Source organism: Pteropus vampyrus, unplaced genomic scaffold (genome assembly GCF_000151845.1).
Source record: "Pteropus vampyrus isolate Shadow unplaced genomic scaffold, Pvam_2.0 Scaffold42, whole genome shotgun sequence".
In the NCBI taxonomy this organism is placed as follows: domain Eukaryota; kingdom Metazoa; phylum Chordata; class Mammalia; order Chiroptera; family Pteropodidae; genus Pteropus; species Pteropus vampyrus.
Genome location: NW_011888823.1, coordinates 443461 through 462788, shown reverse-complemented (window position 1 = coordinate 462788; position 19328 = coordinate 443461). Strand labels below are relative to the sequence as shown.

At 41.2% G+C, this 19328-nt stretch overlaps 1 protein-coding gene across 1 annotated transcript in view; it reads left to right on the top strand.

Moving 5' to 3' along the window:
• SGPP2 (sphingosine-1-phosphate phosphatase 2) overlaps window positions 1–19328 on the top strand; it is a 103988-nt gene that overhangs the window by 73146 nt on the left and 11514 nt on the right. Inside the window, exon 4 of the mRNA XM_023529717.1 lies at window positions 2630–2779. Within this exon, the coding sequence (XP_023385485.1) occupies window positions 2630–2779 (150 nt within the window). The remainder of the gene's footprint in view (window positions 1–2629; window positions 2780–19328) is intronic.

Here is a 19328-nt window from a genome sequence, read left to right as displayed (position 1 = left end):
GAGACTTGGGTCATTTATTTTCATGTTGGTTTACTGATGATGAAGTGAGCAGTGCAGAGAAAAAACACCCAGGGTCAAGGGTGCGAGTGACTGGACACAGTTCCTCATCCAGGTCCTCACACGCAGAGACGAGGCTGAATTTCAGGGGTCTCAGTTGTCCTTGTGGGGTAAGAGTCTTGCCATGTCACAAGAGACCAGAATCATGGCCTTGCTTCCTTCCATGCTGTGCTGGAAGCAGATATTTGTGGGAGGATCCTTTAAGCTTCTCATTCAGATGCAAGGGAGGGGGTACAGCAGATCTTTTTGGAGCAGCTGACCTAGAAGAAACCAGAGCAAGGACCCAGGGCTGCTTTCACATGCATAATTTTCTTTCATAAAGATCTTAGACCCTGAAGCAGGCCCAGGCCCCAGTCAGGGCCAGAAGCATGACCCAAGGTATGATGATACCTGATTACTAATAGCAGAAGGGAACAATTGGCTATAATAGCAGGGCAGAGTTAAATTGCGGATTGCTAGTCATCTTTATTCAGCAGCAAATCCATAAGCTCCTTCTGGGTACCAAGCTTGGAGCTAGATCTGGGAGATACTGAGGTAAATAAAACCTACCTCACACACCTATGTCTGTTGATGGAGACAGAAGTGTAAGGTCTGCTTACTGGATATGACAAGTACTATCATTAGCATGGAACAGCTGGATCGGGCCAACTAAGGTTGCATACCTCTCCCCTGGACCCCTCCCAATCTCCTGGGACAGCCATGCACTAATGGTTCTCAACCGTGGCTGCTAATTCAAATCCCATATGCTTTTAAAGAAATATCTGGGGATATTTAGACACCCATGTTCATAGTTGCAGCATTATTCCCAATAACCAAAAGGTAGAAGCAGCCCAGGTGTCCATTGACAGATGAACGAGTAAACATGTGGTCCATACATACAATGGAATGTTATTTGGACTTAAAAAGGAAGGAAGTTCTGACGCATGCTGCAACATGGACGAACCTTGAAGACGTTATGCTCAGTGAACTAAACCCATCGCAAAAGGACAAATATACAATTCCGCTTATATGAGGTCCCCAGAGTAGCCAAATTCATAGAGACAGAAAAGCAATTATTCGGTGGTTGCCCAGGGCCGAGGGGAGGAAGGAATGGAGAGCTGTTGTTTCATGGGGACAGAGTTTCAGTTTGGGAAGATGAAAAAGCTCTGGAGAAGGATGGTGGTGATGCTTGCACAACGGCGAGAGTGTCCTTCAGGCCAGTCAGGTGGCTGCCTGCTTTATGGGAATGGTTCTCTGTGCAGGAGAGGAAGAGCAGCTCATGCAGAGCTGGTCTCGCCCATGAAGAAATCACTTCTCAGCAGAGGCGAACAGCTCGCTGTGATGTCAGGACTTCTGGACAGGCTCCAGCTGATGCCCGGTCAGGCCCCAGTGAAGTATGGGAAGGCACGGAGCCTGTATGTGCTGTCACCATCCTGCCAAACCAGCTCTGGCGCTACTAAGACGCCCAAATAAGAAACCTGGGTGTCCGCCTCGCTCCTCCCTTCCAGTGCCCCAACTGCAGGCAGTCGCCAAGCCGAATTAATTCTGACGTTTCAAGATGTCTTAAATCTGTTCTCACGCCACTGCCAGGATATTAGTACTCAATCTGATGATGCTGCCCCGTGCATGGAGAGGTTTTTTTAGCCGCTGCTGGATGCGAATGGTGACACAGATCACCCCAACTGTGAGCAGCAGCCACTTGGGGACCCTTGGAGAATCAGCCTCTGAGAGAGGTTGGCCTTGATCTTGGCAAAGCACAGAAATCAAACACAGGGGCCCCGGTGACATTCTCAAGCTGCCGACCGTGACGCATCTGGGCCCACCCTTCCTCTAGGCTCACTGTCCCAGGTGAAAAGTTCTTTATTGCTCAAGCCGATTTTTACTGACGTCTTATGTGTCCCATAGTGAAAACCGTCCTAACCGATGATTTACAGAAACAATATTTTGGTGTATAATTTCATGTTCTCTTAGTTTAAAGAGGAAACCAATTGCAGCCAGCTGATAGAGATGGGGGCAGCGGAAAGAAAGGGTGGAATGTCTTGGAAGGACCGGGTAGCTCACGGAATCCAACACAGATGGTCAAACAAGCCTCAGGAAGGGCCAGAACCAGGCTGAGATGAAACTCGGATTGGACTAGGCACTGTCCCTGGACGAGTGAGCCTTGGCAGGGGGACAGGGTCAGAGAGCAGCAAAGGGACCTCGGAAACCATCCCTGTGGGCTGCGCAGGCAGAGCCCAGAGAACAGGACTAGGAAGAAACCCACTCAGTTCCCCCCTACTGAGAATGCCCAGACCCAAGTGGTTCCCCTCTGCATGAGTCACGACTCCTTGAATGCAAATAACGGGGACCAACTCAAACTGGTTTATGCTTAAAAGGACGTTCAATGGTTTTTATAAGCAAAGTATAGCAAGGACAGAGGTGCAGGTGGCCCCTGGGAGAGTGAGACCCCTGGTCTCCCTCTTCATCGGAAGTCGTCCCGACTCTTTCCCAGGCTTCTCTTCGCATGGGGGATCCCTGCTTTGGGGCTGCTTTCTCTCTGAGATTAGACGCAGGGAGTTCTGGTCTTAAATTCTTTCCGTTTCACTCCTGAAAGGATTCCAGTGGAGAGAATTGTGAGCCCATTGCTGCAGCATACGGTGTCCAAGGATTGCCAAGAGCCGTGATTGGGCCAATGGGCCGGGAGCCAGTCTATGCGAGCAGTGGCTATGACTGGCAGCCACCATTAGGGTTAGTGTTAGCATCGGTATGTGGTGGGGGCAGGGTAGTTCTTCTAAAATAAATTGAGTCCCTCGTCAGAAGAAGAGGAGAGACAAGCCCCAGTGGTATCCTTACTACAGTGACATCATTGCATTTTTCTACTCTTTCGAAGACTCAGAAACTGGATATTGTGTTTGTGGGGAAGGGAGAACTAAAGCAAATCAAAATCGTACTATATTTGTGATGCCCCAAATTAATCAACCTGTACAGTCCTTTGCCTGATAACAATAATCTCTAATATATTATCGGTAAAATTAACCATAATTATTGATTAGTGAATGGTTGTTCCATTATTTTGAACTTGCATTAGCTGAAATGCTGCTCTATTATTTGGTCCCTAAATCGATCTGTGGAATTATATGGATATTAGGTCTTATTTCCTTACTCGTTTATTTTTTTTCCCTAAGTATTGCTTCACTTTTGGTTTGAGTTGGAGAATGTCGAAAAGGCTTCTCAAATATTAAATTATCAGCAGGCCATACAAAACTGTGCTCTGGCTTTGGACAAGAGCATTTTAAGTGTGTGGGGTTTTTTTGTTGTTGTTTTTTTTAAGTTCTTTGAAACTACTTTAAAAAAAAAAAAACTTACTTCAAACTGCCTTACTTACTATGGAGAAGAAGGCTAATCATAGTATAAATTACACTCTACCAAGCCTTACTTTCTGTTATACCTTGTTGGATGAGTTAGTCACCAAGATAAAAGGGAATTTGCTTGTGTGTCTGAGTATCAGTCATCATGGTTTTATGTACATGTTTTCTCTTTACCTTGGAGAGAAATATTTTTACTCTTTTATAAAACTAGAGAATTATTTCTGGTTTCAAACGTAATAAGTACCCATGATGAAACATTCATCTTGTTTTAAAGTTTCTTTTTAAAGCAGAGCAAGCCATTGTTAACCACTGTAGGAGAAGTTTAGACAGCCATTTTTTAGGACGATGTAAAGGGAAACTTTTAAGGCATTTTATCTTCTGTATTAGTTGAATAGTTGAAGCAAAATTAGGGCTTAGCACAATTTCCAGCAAGAACTGCTCATCGTATGTATTCCTAACAACAAACATAAACAAATTAATTATTTAGCTTTCTGAACCATCTCTAAAAAGCCACAATTGGGGCCTGGTTTTCCATCTGTTCTGTAAGTGTGGGGTGAATAGGCTACTGGGGGTGCTCCAGCTCTAGAAGGGGAAGCCTTGAGTGCAGCCCGCAGAAGATGGTCAAAGACATAAGTTGGTCAAAGCACTGGAATCACGCAAAGGTCGGAGGTCCTTGCAGGGCAGTGAGCCAAAACCTAAAGGGCTGAAGTAGGCAGGGACCAATACTGGGCCAGTTTGCCTCAGACCAGAAGCCACTTAAATCCTTCCTGCTATAATAGTTGGCCTCTGTCATTCTGTGGCCTCAGAAGCTTTTCCAGTGTGGTATTTTGTAGACCTGAGGGAGTGTGGCAATTAACTGACAGCCTGATGGGAAGGTAGGGCAGGGAACTCTTTGAGGCTAATGGCTTGGCAGCCAAGACAAACGGACTAGGCCTGCAGCTACAGAGGGGGTCCACTGGGGCTGAGGCAACAGGTGAGGTAGCTCTGGGGAAGCAGGTAGTTTACATCAATGCCAAAGGCACAGAAGTACCACTTATATTCCAGATTGCCGAAGAGGGAGCGCAGGTAAATGCTTAAAGACTAGGGTGTATTGAGAACGCATCTACTTTTCCCAAATAAATAAATAAACCTCACTAAGGGACAGAGCACAGATCTGGCAGTACTGTGAGCTGTATCTGCGTTCTAGGTGAGTCCCAGTTACTGGTAAAATAAGAATAAGGGACTGATTAAACCTTCCACAGAAGCCAGTCTCTATATCTTTTTTTTATTAGGTACTTGCTTTTTGGGTTATAGTAGTGTGTTATAGTTTCATTGAGGGGTGAAGTCTTTCTGTAAGCTTATAATCATATGCCTTCTTACTGGAAAAAACACTGTCTTCACAGTTTGTGACGTCAACTTTTGTAAAATGAACCAGACCTTCCCATGTAGTCATGTGGTTTTTTAAAAAGATTCTTTAGCCCCTTGGGAAAATTGAAACACAAATTTCTGCTGTAATGCTCGCTGTTGCTATATTCTGAGAAATATCGGCACGCACGCGCACATTATTTTTATTGCAATGCTCTAAGTTATTACTAGTTCGTCCTAGTGGAACGAAAGGAGACATGACTTGATTTGCTGTGATTCCTCGTCTAACCACTGAGCCCTGAGCATAAAGCCTGATTTCTAAGTTCAATCTAGTTCAGTAAACTATTCACCTTCTCAGAAGGCTCATGTTCCCCTTAGAAAAGAACCCTACATATTTAATATCGGTAGCTCAAAGCCACGAGGACAGAAGCCAACCTACGTCCTTTCCACCTTCCACATTCTGCAAGAGCGCTTCTGACTGGTGGAACCTGATTTCCAGAGGCGCCAAGGAAGTGTAGTAGTTATTTTTTTCATATCTCAAGTGCAACGGGAGGTGAGAATGGACACGAGGTGCCAGTTGACCATTTCTATCATGCTTTGGGATCCCTTTTCTCATTGTCATCTGGTTTCTTCTAAGCATACAATGGAAAACCCTGCTTAAGATAATTTTCTACAAGTGGACATCCTAGGGAAAGCTATGTATATTTTACCAACAGAATACATGACAAGAATGCAAAATCCTGACATCTGTTTAATGTCGAATATAAATATTTCTATCTTAGTAGATAAAAAGACACTTGAGAGATTCAAAGTCCTTTAAGTCATCTTGTATTTTAAGGTATAAATAATACTTTATTAGCAGTAAGAGGGAACTGTGCTAGAGGCATATGGTTGGTTATAGTCATGTCTGTCCCTTCCATTAAGTAGTAAGTTCCTCGAGGCTAAAGAATCTTCTGTCTTCATTTTGTATTCCCCTCAGTTCCCAACACAGAGCCTGACATAAGTGCACAGTAACTGCCGTGTAGATTGTAATGGATATCATCTGTTATCTGTTCATAAATCAATTTTTCTCCTTATTTCTTCGTACTTTATTGAGTGAGATTTGACAAGATTCTTCCATTAGTCTGAATATTGCATTCCTCATAGGAGACCAGGCCAAGTCATGCATCTAATATTTTTTAAACATTATTTTGTTTTACCTGAAAAAAATTTACTTGTGAAAAATGTAATAGAGTCGTGTGACAGGAAATACTGTGTGAGCATGGATGTTCCGTTTTGACCTTCTAGAACTCCTGGAGTTGAATGTGGCAGATGTCACATGGAGCAGTGGTCAGCAGCATGAAACTTAGGGACTCCCTGAGGGACCAGTTCTTAGGAGAGGGGTAAGAATATCTGAAGACGTGCTGCTTCAATGCTTTGTACATTTTCTATAATAAATGGGACGATGATGTAGCTAAGAGTGGAGAGGAAAGTTGTGCCATTCCTAATGGATTTGAGAATTTCATAGAGAGCCTGGTGCCCAGTTCTTGGATTTAGGTATGTAAATAACAGAGAGAGAGAGAGAGAGAGAGAGAGAGAGAGAGCGAGAGCGAGAGAGAGAGCGAGAGCGCGTGCGTGTGTGTGTGCGTGTGTGTGTGTGTTCTGTGCTATTGCATAGGCTCCATCTCCTGGTGACTGTATGAATGAGTGATGTCCACAGTGTCCTCACCAGCCCTGTTCAGCTCCTGCAGACTCCTGCCTATGGCTGATTCAAGAAGTTAGTCCATCTCATGGTCTTCCTCTTTTCCTGCTGCTTTCTATTTTTCCAGCATTATTGTCTTTTCCAAAGAACCCTGCCTTCTCAAGATGAGCCCAAAGTAGGACAGCTTCAGTTTTGTCATTTTTTCCCCTCAGCAATGTTTCAGGCTTAATTTGCTCTAGGAGATAAGTAAATACTCCCAGGTGATCACGCCAGACTACTGTAAATACAGCATTACCAGTACCTCAAAGTCCCCTCATGCCCTCTACTCTGCATCTCCCCCAAGGTACTCACTTCCCAGATCTCTAGCACCATACTTTAGTTGAACTTGACATAAATGGAATTATACAGTGTGCATTCTTTTGCATTGGGCTTCTTTTACTTACTATTTTGTTTGTGATATTCACCCATGTTGTATGTAATTTAAATTCATTTTTATTCTTGTAAAGTATTACCTGACCATATCAGACCTTATTTATCTCTTTTCTTACAGACAGATATTTGGGTTGTTTCCAGTTCGAGGCTATTAGAAATGATGTTATTCTAAACTTTCTACTGTGTGCCTTTTAGAGCAAATATGTTCATTTTACTGTTGAGTGTGAATATAGAAGGAAAATTGCTGGGTCGTAAGGTATGTTCAGCTTTAAGGATATACTGTTGTGTTTTCTGCAGAATTATACCAATTTACACACGTACCGGTAGTGTGTGAGAGTTCCGGTTTTCTACATCCTTGTCTGTCCTTGCTAATGTCAGTCACTTTCATCTTAACCATTTGCTGGGTGTGTAGCAATGATCTCATTGTATTTTTATTTTGATTTCCCTGATGAGTTATGACATTCAGCCCCTTTTCATATGTTTAGTAGCCATTTAGATAAACTCTTGTGGGTACCCATTTGTATTTTGACCATTTTTATTGGTTTAATTGTCTTTTTTTATTGATTTATTGGTGATTCACTGTCAAATATATGTATTGCAAATTTCTTTTCCCATTCTGTGTCTTGCCTTTTTACTCTATCAGTAAGATCTTTAAGTGAACAGAAGTTCTTAATTTTAACATTCTCTAATTATCAATCTTTACCTATGGTTCCAACTTTCTCTGTCCTGTTTAAGATATTTTTGCCTACCACAAGATCATGAAGATATTCTCTTATGTTTGAAAAGTTTTATTACTTATACATGAGACAATTCAGATTTTCTGTTTACTCCTTTATCAGTACAAGTTGTTTTTTTTTCCCTAGGAATTTGTCCATTTTATCTCAGTTCTCAAATTAAATGCCATAATGTTGTTTATAATAGTCTCTCATTATCTTTGCAGGATCTGTAACAATGTCTCTCTTTTAATTCCTGATTCTATATCCTTTACTGATCAGTTTTGTAGAGGTTTATCAATTTGGATAGTCTTTTCCAAGAACCAACTTTTGGTTTTGTTAATTTTATCTAATGTACATGTATTCATTTTCTTTTTATTTTCATCCTCCTTTCAGAATTACTTTTCTCTTTCTAATGTATTTGAAATAGATTCTCAATCATTGATTTGTAGTCCTTCTTTTTCAACATATTATTTAAGGTACTACATTTCCCTCTAAAAATCCGTTTAATTGCATTCTACAAGTATTAATAAGTTGTTTTCCATGGTCATTCAGTTGAAAATATTTTCTAATTTTTCCTATAGGTTAGGTAAAATTATATTTCCTAAATTTTCAAAGATTGGGGAATTTTCTAATTGTCGTTTTAAAATTTATTTCTAACCTAATATTCCTGTAGTTAGAGAAGATACTATATACAAATTCCATTTCCTGAAATTCGTTGAAATTTGCTTTCTTTCCCCACATATGGTTAGTTTTGTAAATGTCCCACGTATTTTGTGTGATTGTTGTGTACAGTGTTTTATATGTTAGGTCATTTTTTAAATTGTATTTTTTAATCTTCCATATCCTTATTGATTTTTTTCTGCTTGCTCTCTGAACCATGAGAGAGGTATATAAAAGTCTTCCACAATGATCGTAGCTTTGTCTATTTCTCCTTTTAGTTCCGTCAATTTTTCCTTTATATATTTTGAAATATTTTATGTTATGTAATACATACAGTTTTTAAATTATCATCTCCTTGATAGCTTTACCGTTTTATCATTATGAAATGTCCTTCTATGTGTCTAGTGATGATTCTTGCCTGAAAGCTTACTTTGTCTAATATTAATATAGCATCTCCAGCTTTTAGTTAGCATTTGCAAAGCATTTTTCCAGCCTTTTACTTTTGACTTCTCTGAGTAGTATAAAGTTGGGTTTTTGTTTTTAATTTAGTTTGACAATTTTGTTTTTTAGCATATGTAGTCTATAACACATAATGTAATCTGATATATTTGGGTTTAAATCTACTATATTACACTTTGTTAACTCTTCCTCTCTTATTCGTCTTTATCTCTTTTTTGGCTTCTTTTGTATTAATCAAGTATTTTAACTCTCCCATTTTCTCTCATCTATTAGTTTGTTATAAAGTCTTCACAATTCTTTTAGTGGTTATCCAAGGGATTAAAACAAGCATCTTTGGTTTATGAGAGTCAAATGCAAATTAGTACCTTTACCCACTCCCTAGGAAGAGTGGGTTATTAAGTAAAATTTAATTCTACATATATTTCAAGCCCGCAAGAACTTATTTTTATTGTTTTATAGTTAATATACATTTAGGTTCATCTACAAAGCAAACCTGTTATTCCTCGTTCCTTCCTACAGTTCTGTTCTTCTATCTGGCATCTCATTCCTTTTGCCTAAATTACTCTGGTGTTTATTTAAGCTTGGTTTTACTGATAACAGATTCTCTCAGTTTTTGTATTTTTCTAGGAGTATCGTTACTTTCATTTTTGAAAGATATTTTTGCTAGGTATAGAATTCTCTGTCATTTCCTCCAATGTCCCTGAACTGGGTGCTTGCCATTTACATGTGCCTACAGTGCGCACTGAATCAGTGTAGCCAGCTGGGTCATACTGGAATTGAATTTCGAAATCTTATGCCCGCCAAGCAAGGGGGCGGGGAAGATTTTAGATTTTACTCTTACAGATGATAGCTCTTCTTCTCCGACTGGGTACTTGTATTTCTCATGATTTCTTCCCTTGCACTATGTCTTTTTTCTCCATCATTTTTTTTTTAACCACAACAACAGTTAATGTGGATTTTGACAATAAAACAAATATGTAGGTTTCAAAGATCTTTTGTCCTTTTATTGTTTGAGGATCAATTTTAAAATTCGCAAACCATTGATTTGCAAAATTCTTTTTGTTGCTGTAACCCTCCATCCCAAATCAGATTGAAAAGGGAACCAAGTTCTCAACAGAATTAATATCCATCCATCCATTCTTTGTGGTGCTGATTCAAGAGGAGAAATTCACCTCGAGGGATTTAAAGAGTTGAGCTGACCTGTGGAGAGAAATCGTAAAATCTAGCTAGGCACAAAGGGCTAATGGACTGTTTACCCACCAGCGATAAAACCACCTGAGAATTCGTCTCATTACTAAAGTATATCCTATTAGTGGTGTGAACACTTGATCGGGGCACAGCAGACAGATGTAGAAGAGGGAAGTAGCTGCCTTGTGTCTTATTCTCTGAATATCAGCTCAAGGTCTTGAACTTAATTTTAATCTCAAAAGGTCTGTGTTTATCTGTGGGGATAGTCCTTAAAAACATGCTCACTTGAGAAAGGAAATAAACGCTTCACGTATCAGATTTTTAAATGCGCACAGGGCTTCCTGTTAGTGCTGTACTTTGATATTTTTAAACCCCTGAAATTTCCATAAAATTATGTACATAGGTCTATGGCAGTTTCGTTTCCACACCGTGGCCCTGAGCTCTCGCCACCTTTGTGAAAACAAAGTCTCACCCAGGGACCACAATCTCGTACCCCATTGTATCTTGGATCTCATTTCTCAAGTTTAATAAAGGTACGTTATTTCCCTTCTTCTCACTTGACACACGCTAATAACAAAAAAGTCACAATCTCTGTAACCAAAGTTGTCAAGCCTCATCAAAGACCTTGTTAAGGCCGCTTTTGGCATCACTAGACAATCTGCAAAGCAGGACTGATATTTTTTAAGTATCCAGCAATCTCCAACTCCTAGAGTGATCCAAGGGCAGCACAGTGTCTCCCCAGGGAGTTCTGTTTTTGCACAGGGAGCCAGGACTTGAGGGTTCAAGCACACATTCCCAGGGGCAGGGTTAAAAGACTGGGACGGATTTACTTTTGCTCTCAATGCGAACTCCCACATCACCAGGTCTACAAAGAATTATACCTCTTTACACACAAGCGTTTCTACATCGGAATATCACTTTTAAAAGCTGTACTATCACTTTCAAGGATGGTACTCCTATAATTCAGACATTTTTAGTCTCTTATTTGTGTTTCCAAAAAGCACTCTGAACACGCAGACCTGCCATGTTCAGCACAAGGACCCCCACGTTGGCCTCTGCGATTTAGCGAGGTGAGATGGTCTTTGCCATTCATGGTGCGGTCCCCTGACCACAGCCTCAGCGTCACCTGGGGGCTTGTTAGAAATGCAGACTCTCAGGCCCCACCAGACCTACTGAATCAGAACCTGCATTTTAACAAGCTTCCCAGCAAATTCTAATGGAAGATATTGTTTGAAAAGCATTAAAACGGTCTATACTCAAATATGGGGGTAATGCCAATTGAATTTCAACTTGCATGAGCCTGTTCAACAATTACATCATGTCGAACATGACTTTCTTCTGTTCTCTTGTTGCTCAGAGGCCCCTTTGCCCACCCAGATTTGAGAAAAATTGCTTAAATGTTTGACAGTGTCTTTTGTGTCTTCCAGCAGATTGCCCTTCTCTGTACTTGTCATTCTTACAAGCTGCTTAGCAGTTGTCAAAGATGATGTTATAACCTGCCTGGAAGCTTGTTTGAGCTAATGTCATAATCCTCTTGACCTGCCAAGCCCTGTGATTCATTATAGCTAGACCTGTTCATATTAATGCGAATTGTGGGTGGGGAAATTTTGTCTGTTTCATCAAGAACTACTGTTTGGACTTGTTAGAGTCTGTGAAGCCAAGATAAGCAAGTGATTATTTCCTAAATCATGTTGTATATGGAATAAAAGTTAGAAATATATAGTATACTTAAATGTCTTTCTAGTTAATATTATAAAAGCATGTGATAATACCTTATTATATCATCACATTAAGAAACACAAAACCTGCCTTATTTACTTTTTTTTAGCACACCAGTGCTGTTAAGTGAAAATATACAAAAGAAAACAAGGTAAAATTGTAATTATTGTTATATGGAATATGCATATTCAATCATCTAGGATAGTCATATGAATAAACATTAAAATAATTACCTACTTGCTAAAGTATAAACTTTAAATGATAAAAATCATGACTTTTGCCCACATATAAAATGAATAGGTGTCAAAGATTTTCTTCGACTCATTAATGAGTGAAGAAACTAATGAGATGTAAAAAACTGTATATTTAGACAATTTAATAAAGAAACGTTACATTAAGATTGCTGGGTTATATACCACACTGGTTACTGTCCTATAGGACAGCAAACTGTGACCTTTGCTACTGTCATTGTCATTAGACAGAAATTACTTGCATTCCTACCCGACAGTAACGTATCTGCTGTCACTTCACTAAGTCTGAGACCTTTTATCTATAGTGAACAGGGAGTCGGAAAAATACTTTCTCTTCCTTAACCCTTGGGTGGCCTTTGCCCCTATATGACATTAAAAGATTTTTTGCCTTACAGCCAAGTTTTATATAATTTCTCTTAACACACTTACAGAAAACCTATTTTTGTTGAGAATGTCAACATAATTTTTAATAAACGTTTATTTTAAACGTATACTCAGTATCCAAGCAGGCATTTATTCTCAAGTTGCGGGAATCGAAAGCTGGCCTACTTTTTTCCTGCCTCATATAGTTAGCTTCAGCGAGTTTTCAGAAAGTCTTTTGTAAAGTCTTCTCTTTATAACTGTAGATTTCCATGCCTAGCGCAGATCACTGAGGTAACTCACAAAATAGCCACGACACAGAAAGGAGGGGCATCAGTGACAGGGTGCCTGCACAGACTCCTGAGGATCAGGAGAGTCCACCGCCTATGCTCACACCACGTGGCGAGGTAAACCTGCTTCCTGCCTTTAACTCATCCCTGTGGACACCGGTGTGTTTCAATAGGAAATTAATATTTTCGAACTTACGCATTCACTCTTTCTCCCTCATACATATGCTAATTATATAACATGGAGGTTTCTCTCTGTAATCATTTATATTCATATTCATGAACAGGGTTGGCTCCGCCTTGCCATTTGGCTTCTATTGAATCTCATCTGCATTATTCTCAGAAATTGAATTAATTCTGAGCTAGCCTGGAAAAGAATAAGTATTCTGAGTGTGTTAACTAGGAAATATTGATCTATAACTCAAAATTATTTTCTGGAATACTCGTAAGGTTTTGGTTTTGGATTTTGTTTCTGTGTTTTTGGGGGGTGTCGATGTTGTCATTTCAGTTTGTTTTAATGTCAGGGTCCACTCACATTCAGAGCATTCACTGCATCTACAAGGAAGTGGGTCTTGGCTTTTCCTCTGCTCCTGGCTTCAGCCCCTCTGTGAAGGCAGCCAAGGCCAGAGAGGACCTTTCACATTCTCAGCAGGGTACCTGGCAGAGGGGAAGATGCCAGAATCATAGTTTTCAGCATAAATGGCTCCAAGATCTGAATGCATTCTTTCCTAACAATTGAGCGAATGGATTCTTTCTAGTTAGCTAATCTGTGCTGTGCTGTGCTGTGCTGGTCTGCTCCAAAGCATTCTTCAGTGAAGATGTTGAGAGATAGAATGTAAATTTGTTGCTGTAAACTGCATGTGGGAATGCGATGTAGGGTCAGAATTCACAAACGCTGGGAGTTCTCAGGGTTAGGGCCTGCTGTTGAAATGTCTGGTGATGTTTACCAAAAGAAGGGCTGTTTCTGTTTGGCTAAGAATAAAAACACTATTTTATGTGTTTATATAAGCATTCTCTAAAATTCGTTCTGATGCTTTGAGTAGCTCTATTAGCATTCTTCTCTAAGCAGTTTAGACAGCCTGTCATTGTTTTCTGTAATGAGATATAATAAATCTCAAGCTTTTATCTGAATGCTGAGTTTCATAACTGAAAATGACAATAGATAGAAAAATCAAAGGGATTTAGATCTTTCTGCATTTTAATTTTGTGAAATGTTAGTTTCGTGCAGTGATTTGAATTAAAGATTGATTATATTTCGAACGATGTGCTGTTCGTTGGGTAGCCCTGGCGATGTTTATGTACCTCTGTTCTAAATGTTGCTTACGTCGTGGAGGAGTGATATGCTGATTATCATATAGCTTCTTGGGGGCATTTTATTTTGTTTTGGCATGATGTGGAAATTTATAAGCAATAGTTATTTCTATTTTCATCTATTTTGAAGTATTCTAACATCCTGATTTCTCCTTGATTACATTTTTTATTATGATAAAAATAATAGGCATTGATTGTAGGAAATTTTAAAAAATACTGCAAAGCATAGAGAAGATCATCCTCATCTGTAAGATCCAAACAGAAAAAACTACTCAACATTTTAGTTTATTTCCTTCTGATATTTAGTTTATTTCCTTCTCCATGCATGCAAGTATAGACTATGTAAAATTAGGATCATCCTTTATGTAAGTTTGTGTTCTGCTTGATATATCTCACTTCTGATTTGTTGCTTTGAAACTTAAAAGAACGAGGCCGCAGAAATGCATCTTTTCAAATGGAAAATGTTCATGCTATATTATTAAATTAGAAAGCATTATGTGTTTTTTATCTCATTTTTGGTGTACCATGCCAAGCACATGACTTGTCAGTTCCAAAGAAATCACTTCATAATTTCAAATTTGCCAAAATCAAAACAGCATATCCAGTTCTAAAATGGAGATTTGGTGAGCTGTTATAGTTTCTGTGATTTTAGTAACTTGAAAAAAATTAATGTAAAAAGTTGTTCTTAAATGTTCAAGTGCTACAATTTTTATTTTTAGAAGCCGTTTAGAATGGTTTTATTCTTAGAAACTTAGAGCCCCAGCTTAGAAGTCTCATCAGCAATGGTTCAAGTATTTTCTTTACAAAAATGCCTAAAAATGCCTTCATGACAATATCATCTTTTATGGCTGAAAATCTAATTGTGTGGGTAGAAGGAAAAAACTCTATACCAGCAGCTGTGTTGGCTAAAATTACTTTGGCCTCAAATGCTGGGGCTGTGAACCAAAATAGTCCAGTCTCTTGATGCTTTGAAGATGAACAGAATTAGTTTATAAGGAATATTCCAGTTTGATAACTGAAATTACAAAGGAAGACAGAAGAAAGGTGAATTCAATGGGCATTAAATATTATGGATATTCAGGATAAGAAAAAGACATTGAATTTTCCCAGTCACTATGACTCAATGTCTGCTACGTGTTAGGCACTGCACTAGGAAGTTGGAAGAATAATGCAAGAGACTTGTCTTTACTGATTAGTTTTATAATCAACTCAGGGGAAAGCATGTGGACACAGAACCTGCAGCAAAGGCACCATAAGGGAATGGCCTTTTGAGTGATATTAAGCAAGCACCTTCACATTCAGTTCAGGGAGAGGTTATTTCCAACCGTGGTGACATGTGGAGATGTTTTAGAAAGGAAGCAGCTTTTGAGCTGAGCCTTAAGTGCACTGATATGATCTTGTTAAGTAGAGATAGTTAAAGCGTGCTGTATATAAAAGGAATGCAAAAACCATGGCGATAAAATTGTCCTCGGCATATTTGGGGAAAGCGAGTAGACCTACTTGACTGTAGCGGAAAGTTCAAGTTGGACAGTAGTGAGAAAACCCTGGAATGATAGCTTAGCTAAACCCATCTCACGCACGACTCTGACTCTCACTTGGTAGGCGAGTGTCTCTCAGTTTTCTATTTAAGCTCGTTCCATCAGCGTTTCCTCAGAGTGTTAACATGCGGACTTCTGAGCCTCACTTCAGGTCAGAGAACCAGAGGGCAGCTGCTTGGAGCCTGCATTTTCAAATCTCCCTGGGCGATTCTAATGCACATTAAAATCGGGGAACATTTGCTATTGAAACAGCCATCAGGAAGGCAGTCAGTGAATGCCTTGGGGCAAGAGAATGGCAGGCAGGAGGTGAAATGGAGATCTGAGCTCTGATCACAGGAAGCAGGAGTGTGTGGATGAAGGAGGAGTCTGTGGAATGTGCTGACTGGTGGCGATGGGTGGGGAGAGGAAGGAGCAGTCAGATATCGCCATCGGGACTCTGCGCTGCTTTGGCAGGGAGCCTGGGGCGTCACCAACAGAAATGTGGATAATATTTGAATTTCTCTGAGTACCTGCAGGATCACTCTGAACCTCCAGCCCTCTGCAAAACCCCCCTAACAGAAATGCCCCCACAAAATATTTCTGGAGTTTTCCAAGGGAGTCTCACATGTGCTCATGAAACAGTCTGAGCCCCCTAGCGCCACCGTTGCTCTGTCCGATGCCCTGGTGTCAGGTCACTTTGCTGGGTCCCTTCCCCTCTGCCCAGGCCGCGTGACCTTGGGTGTCTTGGTCTTGTCCACGGCCCTCCAGGCCCCGCAGCAACCTGGCGTTGGCAGGAATTGCCCGCCTGCTGGTCTAGGGGATGCTGCTGTCGCTCTGAGTACCACAGCGACTTCCCAGTGCCAGCACCCTTTCCCACTGATCTGCATGTCACCCACATCTCTCCAGCTGTCTTCCCAGGGAAAGCAGGTCAGTGCCCATGACTGTGATTCAAGGGCCGAAGGAAATGACGCAGGTGCTCTGCCTTCATCCTGCCGGGTGGTGTGATAAAGTGCCCATGTGGACTGGCGGTCCTCAGCCTTTTTGGCACCAGGGACTGATGATCCTATGAGAATCTAATGCCTGAGGAGCTGAGGTGGAGCTGAGGTGGTGATGCTGGCCCTGGGGAGTGGCTGCAAACACATAGGAAACTACTCTCTTGCCCACTGCTTGTTTGTGTAGCCCGGTTCCTAACAAGCCACAGACCAGTACCGGTCCACAGCCCAGGGGTCAGAGACCCCTGGCCCAGGGTATGAGAAAGGGTGGATTGTTTCTTTCTTCTGGAGAGCCCTCTGCCAGAGAGGTTTCAAAGCAGCCCCTAGCTCTGCATTTTCTAGACTGAGGCGGAATGACTTTCATCCCTGCCTTCCTTCAGGGCCAGACGTGAAGTCCAGTGAGGCTGCCAGGGGACCATTCAAGAGGCAGTATCTTCTCCCCCCGGCTGAGAGATGAGAGGCTATTTGGGGTGTTGAGCTCATTGTGCCTGGCTCTCTGTCTTCCCTCAAACTGCATCTTCCTTTAAAGCAGACAGACAAGACGCTCAGTCCTCAGCAGGTGACATTTGGCAGGCCACCCCTCCCCGCATTCACCATATATGCTCAGTCCCCTTCAGAGGACAGTGCCAGGCTCGCTTGGGATCCCCACTTCACATGGGAATTGAAAGGCAGATCTCGTTAGGAAAGACTTCTCTTTTACTTATATTTTTTAAGGAGACAACATGTTTACCTGACATAAAATGCAAAAGGCGCCTGAAGATACCGTGTGTTCAAGTAAAAAGGCGCCTGAAGATACCGTGTGTTCTCCCACCTTTTTAACGCTTCTCATCAGAGCTGCCTCATTGTCTTCCTGGCTGCAGAGCGGCCCATGTGTGACCGTTCACGCCTTGGTAGATTCGGCCAGTCTCTGTGGGTGGAACTTGGCATGTTTCCAGTCTCTTGCTATTACGAGCAAACTGCAGTGGACGACTTGTTCATGCCTCATTTCAGACGTGGGCAGGTGTATCTCCACGGTTCACTCCCAGAGCGAGGTTTTGGGTCAGAGGTTAAATGAACATGTCATTTAAAAAAAAAAAATATTGCCATGTTTCTCCCCATAAGGACGGTGCCACTTTGCGTTCGTGTTATTAATGGACAAAGTGTCTTATTACCCACCCTGTCCCGTCATCAGAATGTCAAATCTCTGGATTGTTGTGAAAGCAGGTAGGTGAGGGGGCATCCTCTCACCTGTGTGGAGGGGAGAGTGGAAGGCGACACACGAGGAATCTCTTAGTGTCCAGCACAGTGTTTTCCACGCAGCAGTAGACATGCCAAAAGTATTATTCAGTGGCAAAAACAAAAAAACAAAAACAAAAAGAGCCCACCAGCTTTTGAATTTTGGTTTGAAATGGAATTTTATTTATTTATTTTTTTAATTAACAGTAAAATGGACCACCACCCAGAACAGTTCCATCAATGCCCCCCAAAACTCCCATGTGCTCCCCCTTTGTCGTCACATGTCCCCCACCTCTAGACCCTGGCAACCACTGGTCCAGTTCCTCTCACTATAGTGGTGTCTTGTAGAGAACTTTGTATAAATAGAACCATACGGCATGTAGCCCTTAGAGATCAGCTTCCTCTGCTCCGCGTGATTTCCTGGAGATTTCACCGCAGCCGTCGCGTGCGTCAGCACCTGGTTGCTTTCTATTGCTGTGGAATATTCCATCGTGTGCTTGTCCCAGTTTGCTGACCCATTCGCCCCGTGAATGCCACTGCGGTCATTCCCAGTTTGCGCTGATTGTTAGTAGAACTGCTGTCAATGTGCATGTACTGATTTTTTTGTGTGAACATAAGTTTCCATTTCTCCTCAGTATAGTCTAATTTTCACTTATGACGAAGTTTAGGTACATTTTCATATGTTTAAGAGGTATTCATGTTTTCTTTTCTATAAACTGCTCGTTTTCCTTTAGTCATTTTTCTTTTTGGTTGCAGGTGATTTTTATTTTGGACAAGTTGGTTTAGGGGGCTAATGGGACATCTGGATGGAAATGTCTAGCATTCCATTAAAAAAAATACGAGACTGAAGTTTGAGAGAGAGAGACCTGAAGACATAGGTATGAGTGTCCCACTGATATAGAATGAAGAGACAAAGCCACGGACCCAAACAAACTTCAAGGGAGAAAAGACACAGGGCTCAAAGACAGGATCTATGGAAAGGCTTGGGATGTGGGAAGAGGAGAGACTTCTTAGGGGTCAGAGGAGAGCCAGGAAGCTCAGGGTAACGTTAAGCTGAATATTAGAAGAGTTTTCCAGATTTTCTACAATGCACGTGTATTACTTTTTCGGCATCATTCGGATTTTCCAATGCGTTGGGGGAAATGTGGAAAGTTTTCCATCTAAACTTTTAAAATAATCGACATAAAACTTCACAGCAAACTCCTCATTCTCTGACTTAGATGTATTTGTCTATTAATTATATCGACTTCATCTTCTAATAAATTTTGCAGTGAGGATACTAAAGAAAGCCAAAAATGGATGACGTTAAGGGGTTAAAGATATTTTAAACAGGCATTTAAGGAAGGAAGGAAAGGAGAGAGAGAGGGGAAAAAGGGAAGGAGAGAGGGAGGAACAGAGGAAGAAAGAAAACCACAATCCAAAATGTTCTAAAGAAGAATTGATTAAATCGAGCATGGTCCGACCGCTCAATGAAACGATGTGCACAGTGTTTGCAATTCTGTCAGTGGAGATGGACTGGGGCCAAGGCCGGCATGATGGCGTGTTGGCACCACCCCATTTAAAAGGTCTTCTCAGACCACCCTACATAAACAAACCCTGTAGGGAATGGCATAGCCACTGCTCCCCCAAAAGCTAACTTCCTCTTCCAGCCAGCTGCAGCCCCAGCCCCTCCCCGCCTGCCAAGAAAGGAGGATGCCACCTCTGTGAAGATTATGACAACGCTTGTCATGTAGCGGTAAATCAAAAGTAATAGACTGAAGGAACCATGTGATTATAGCTATGCATTAAGAAAACAAATATAGGATTTATTCCC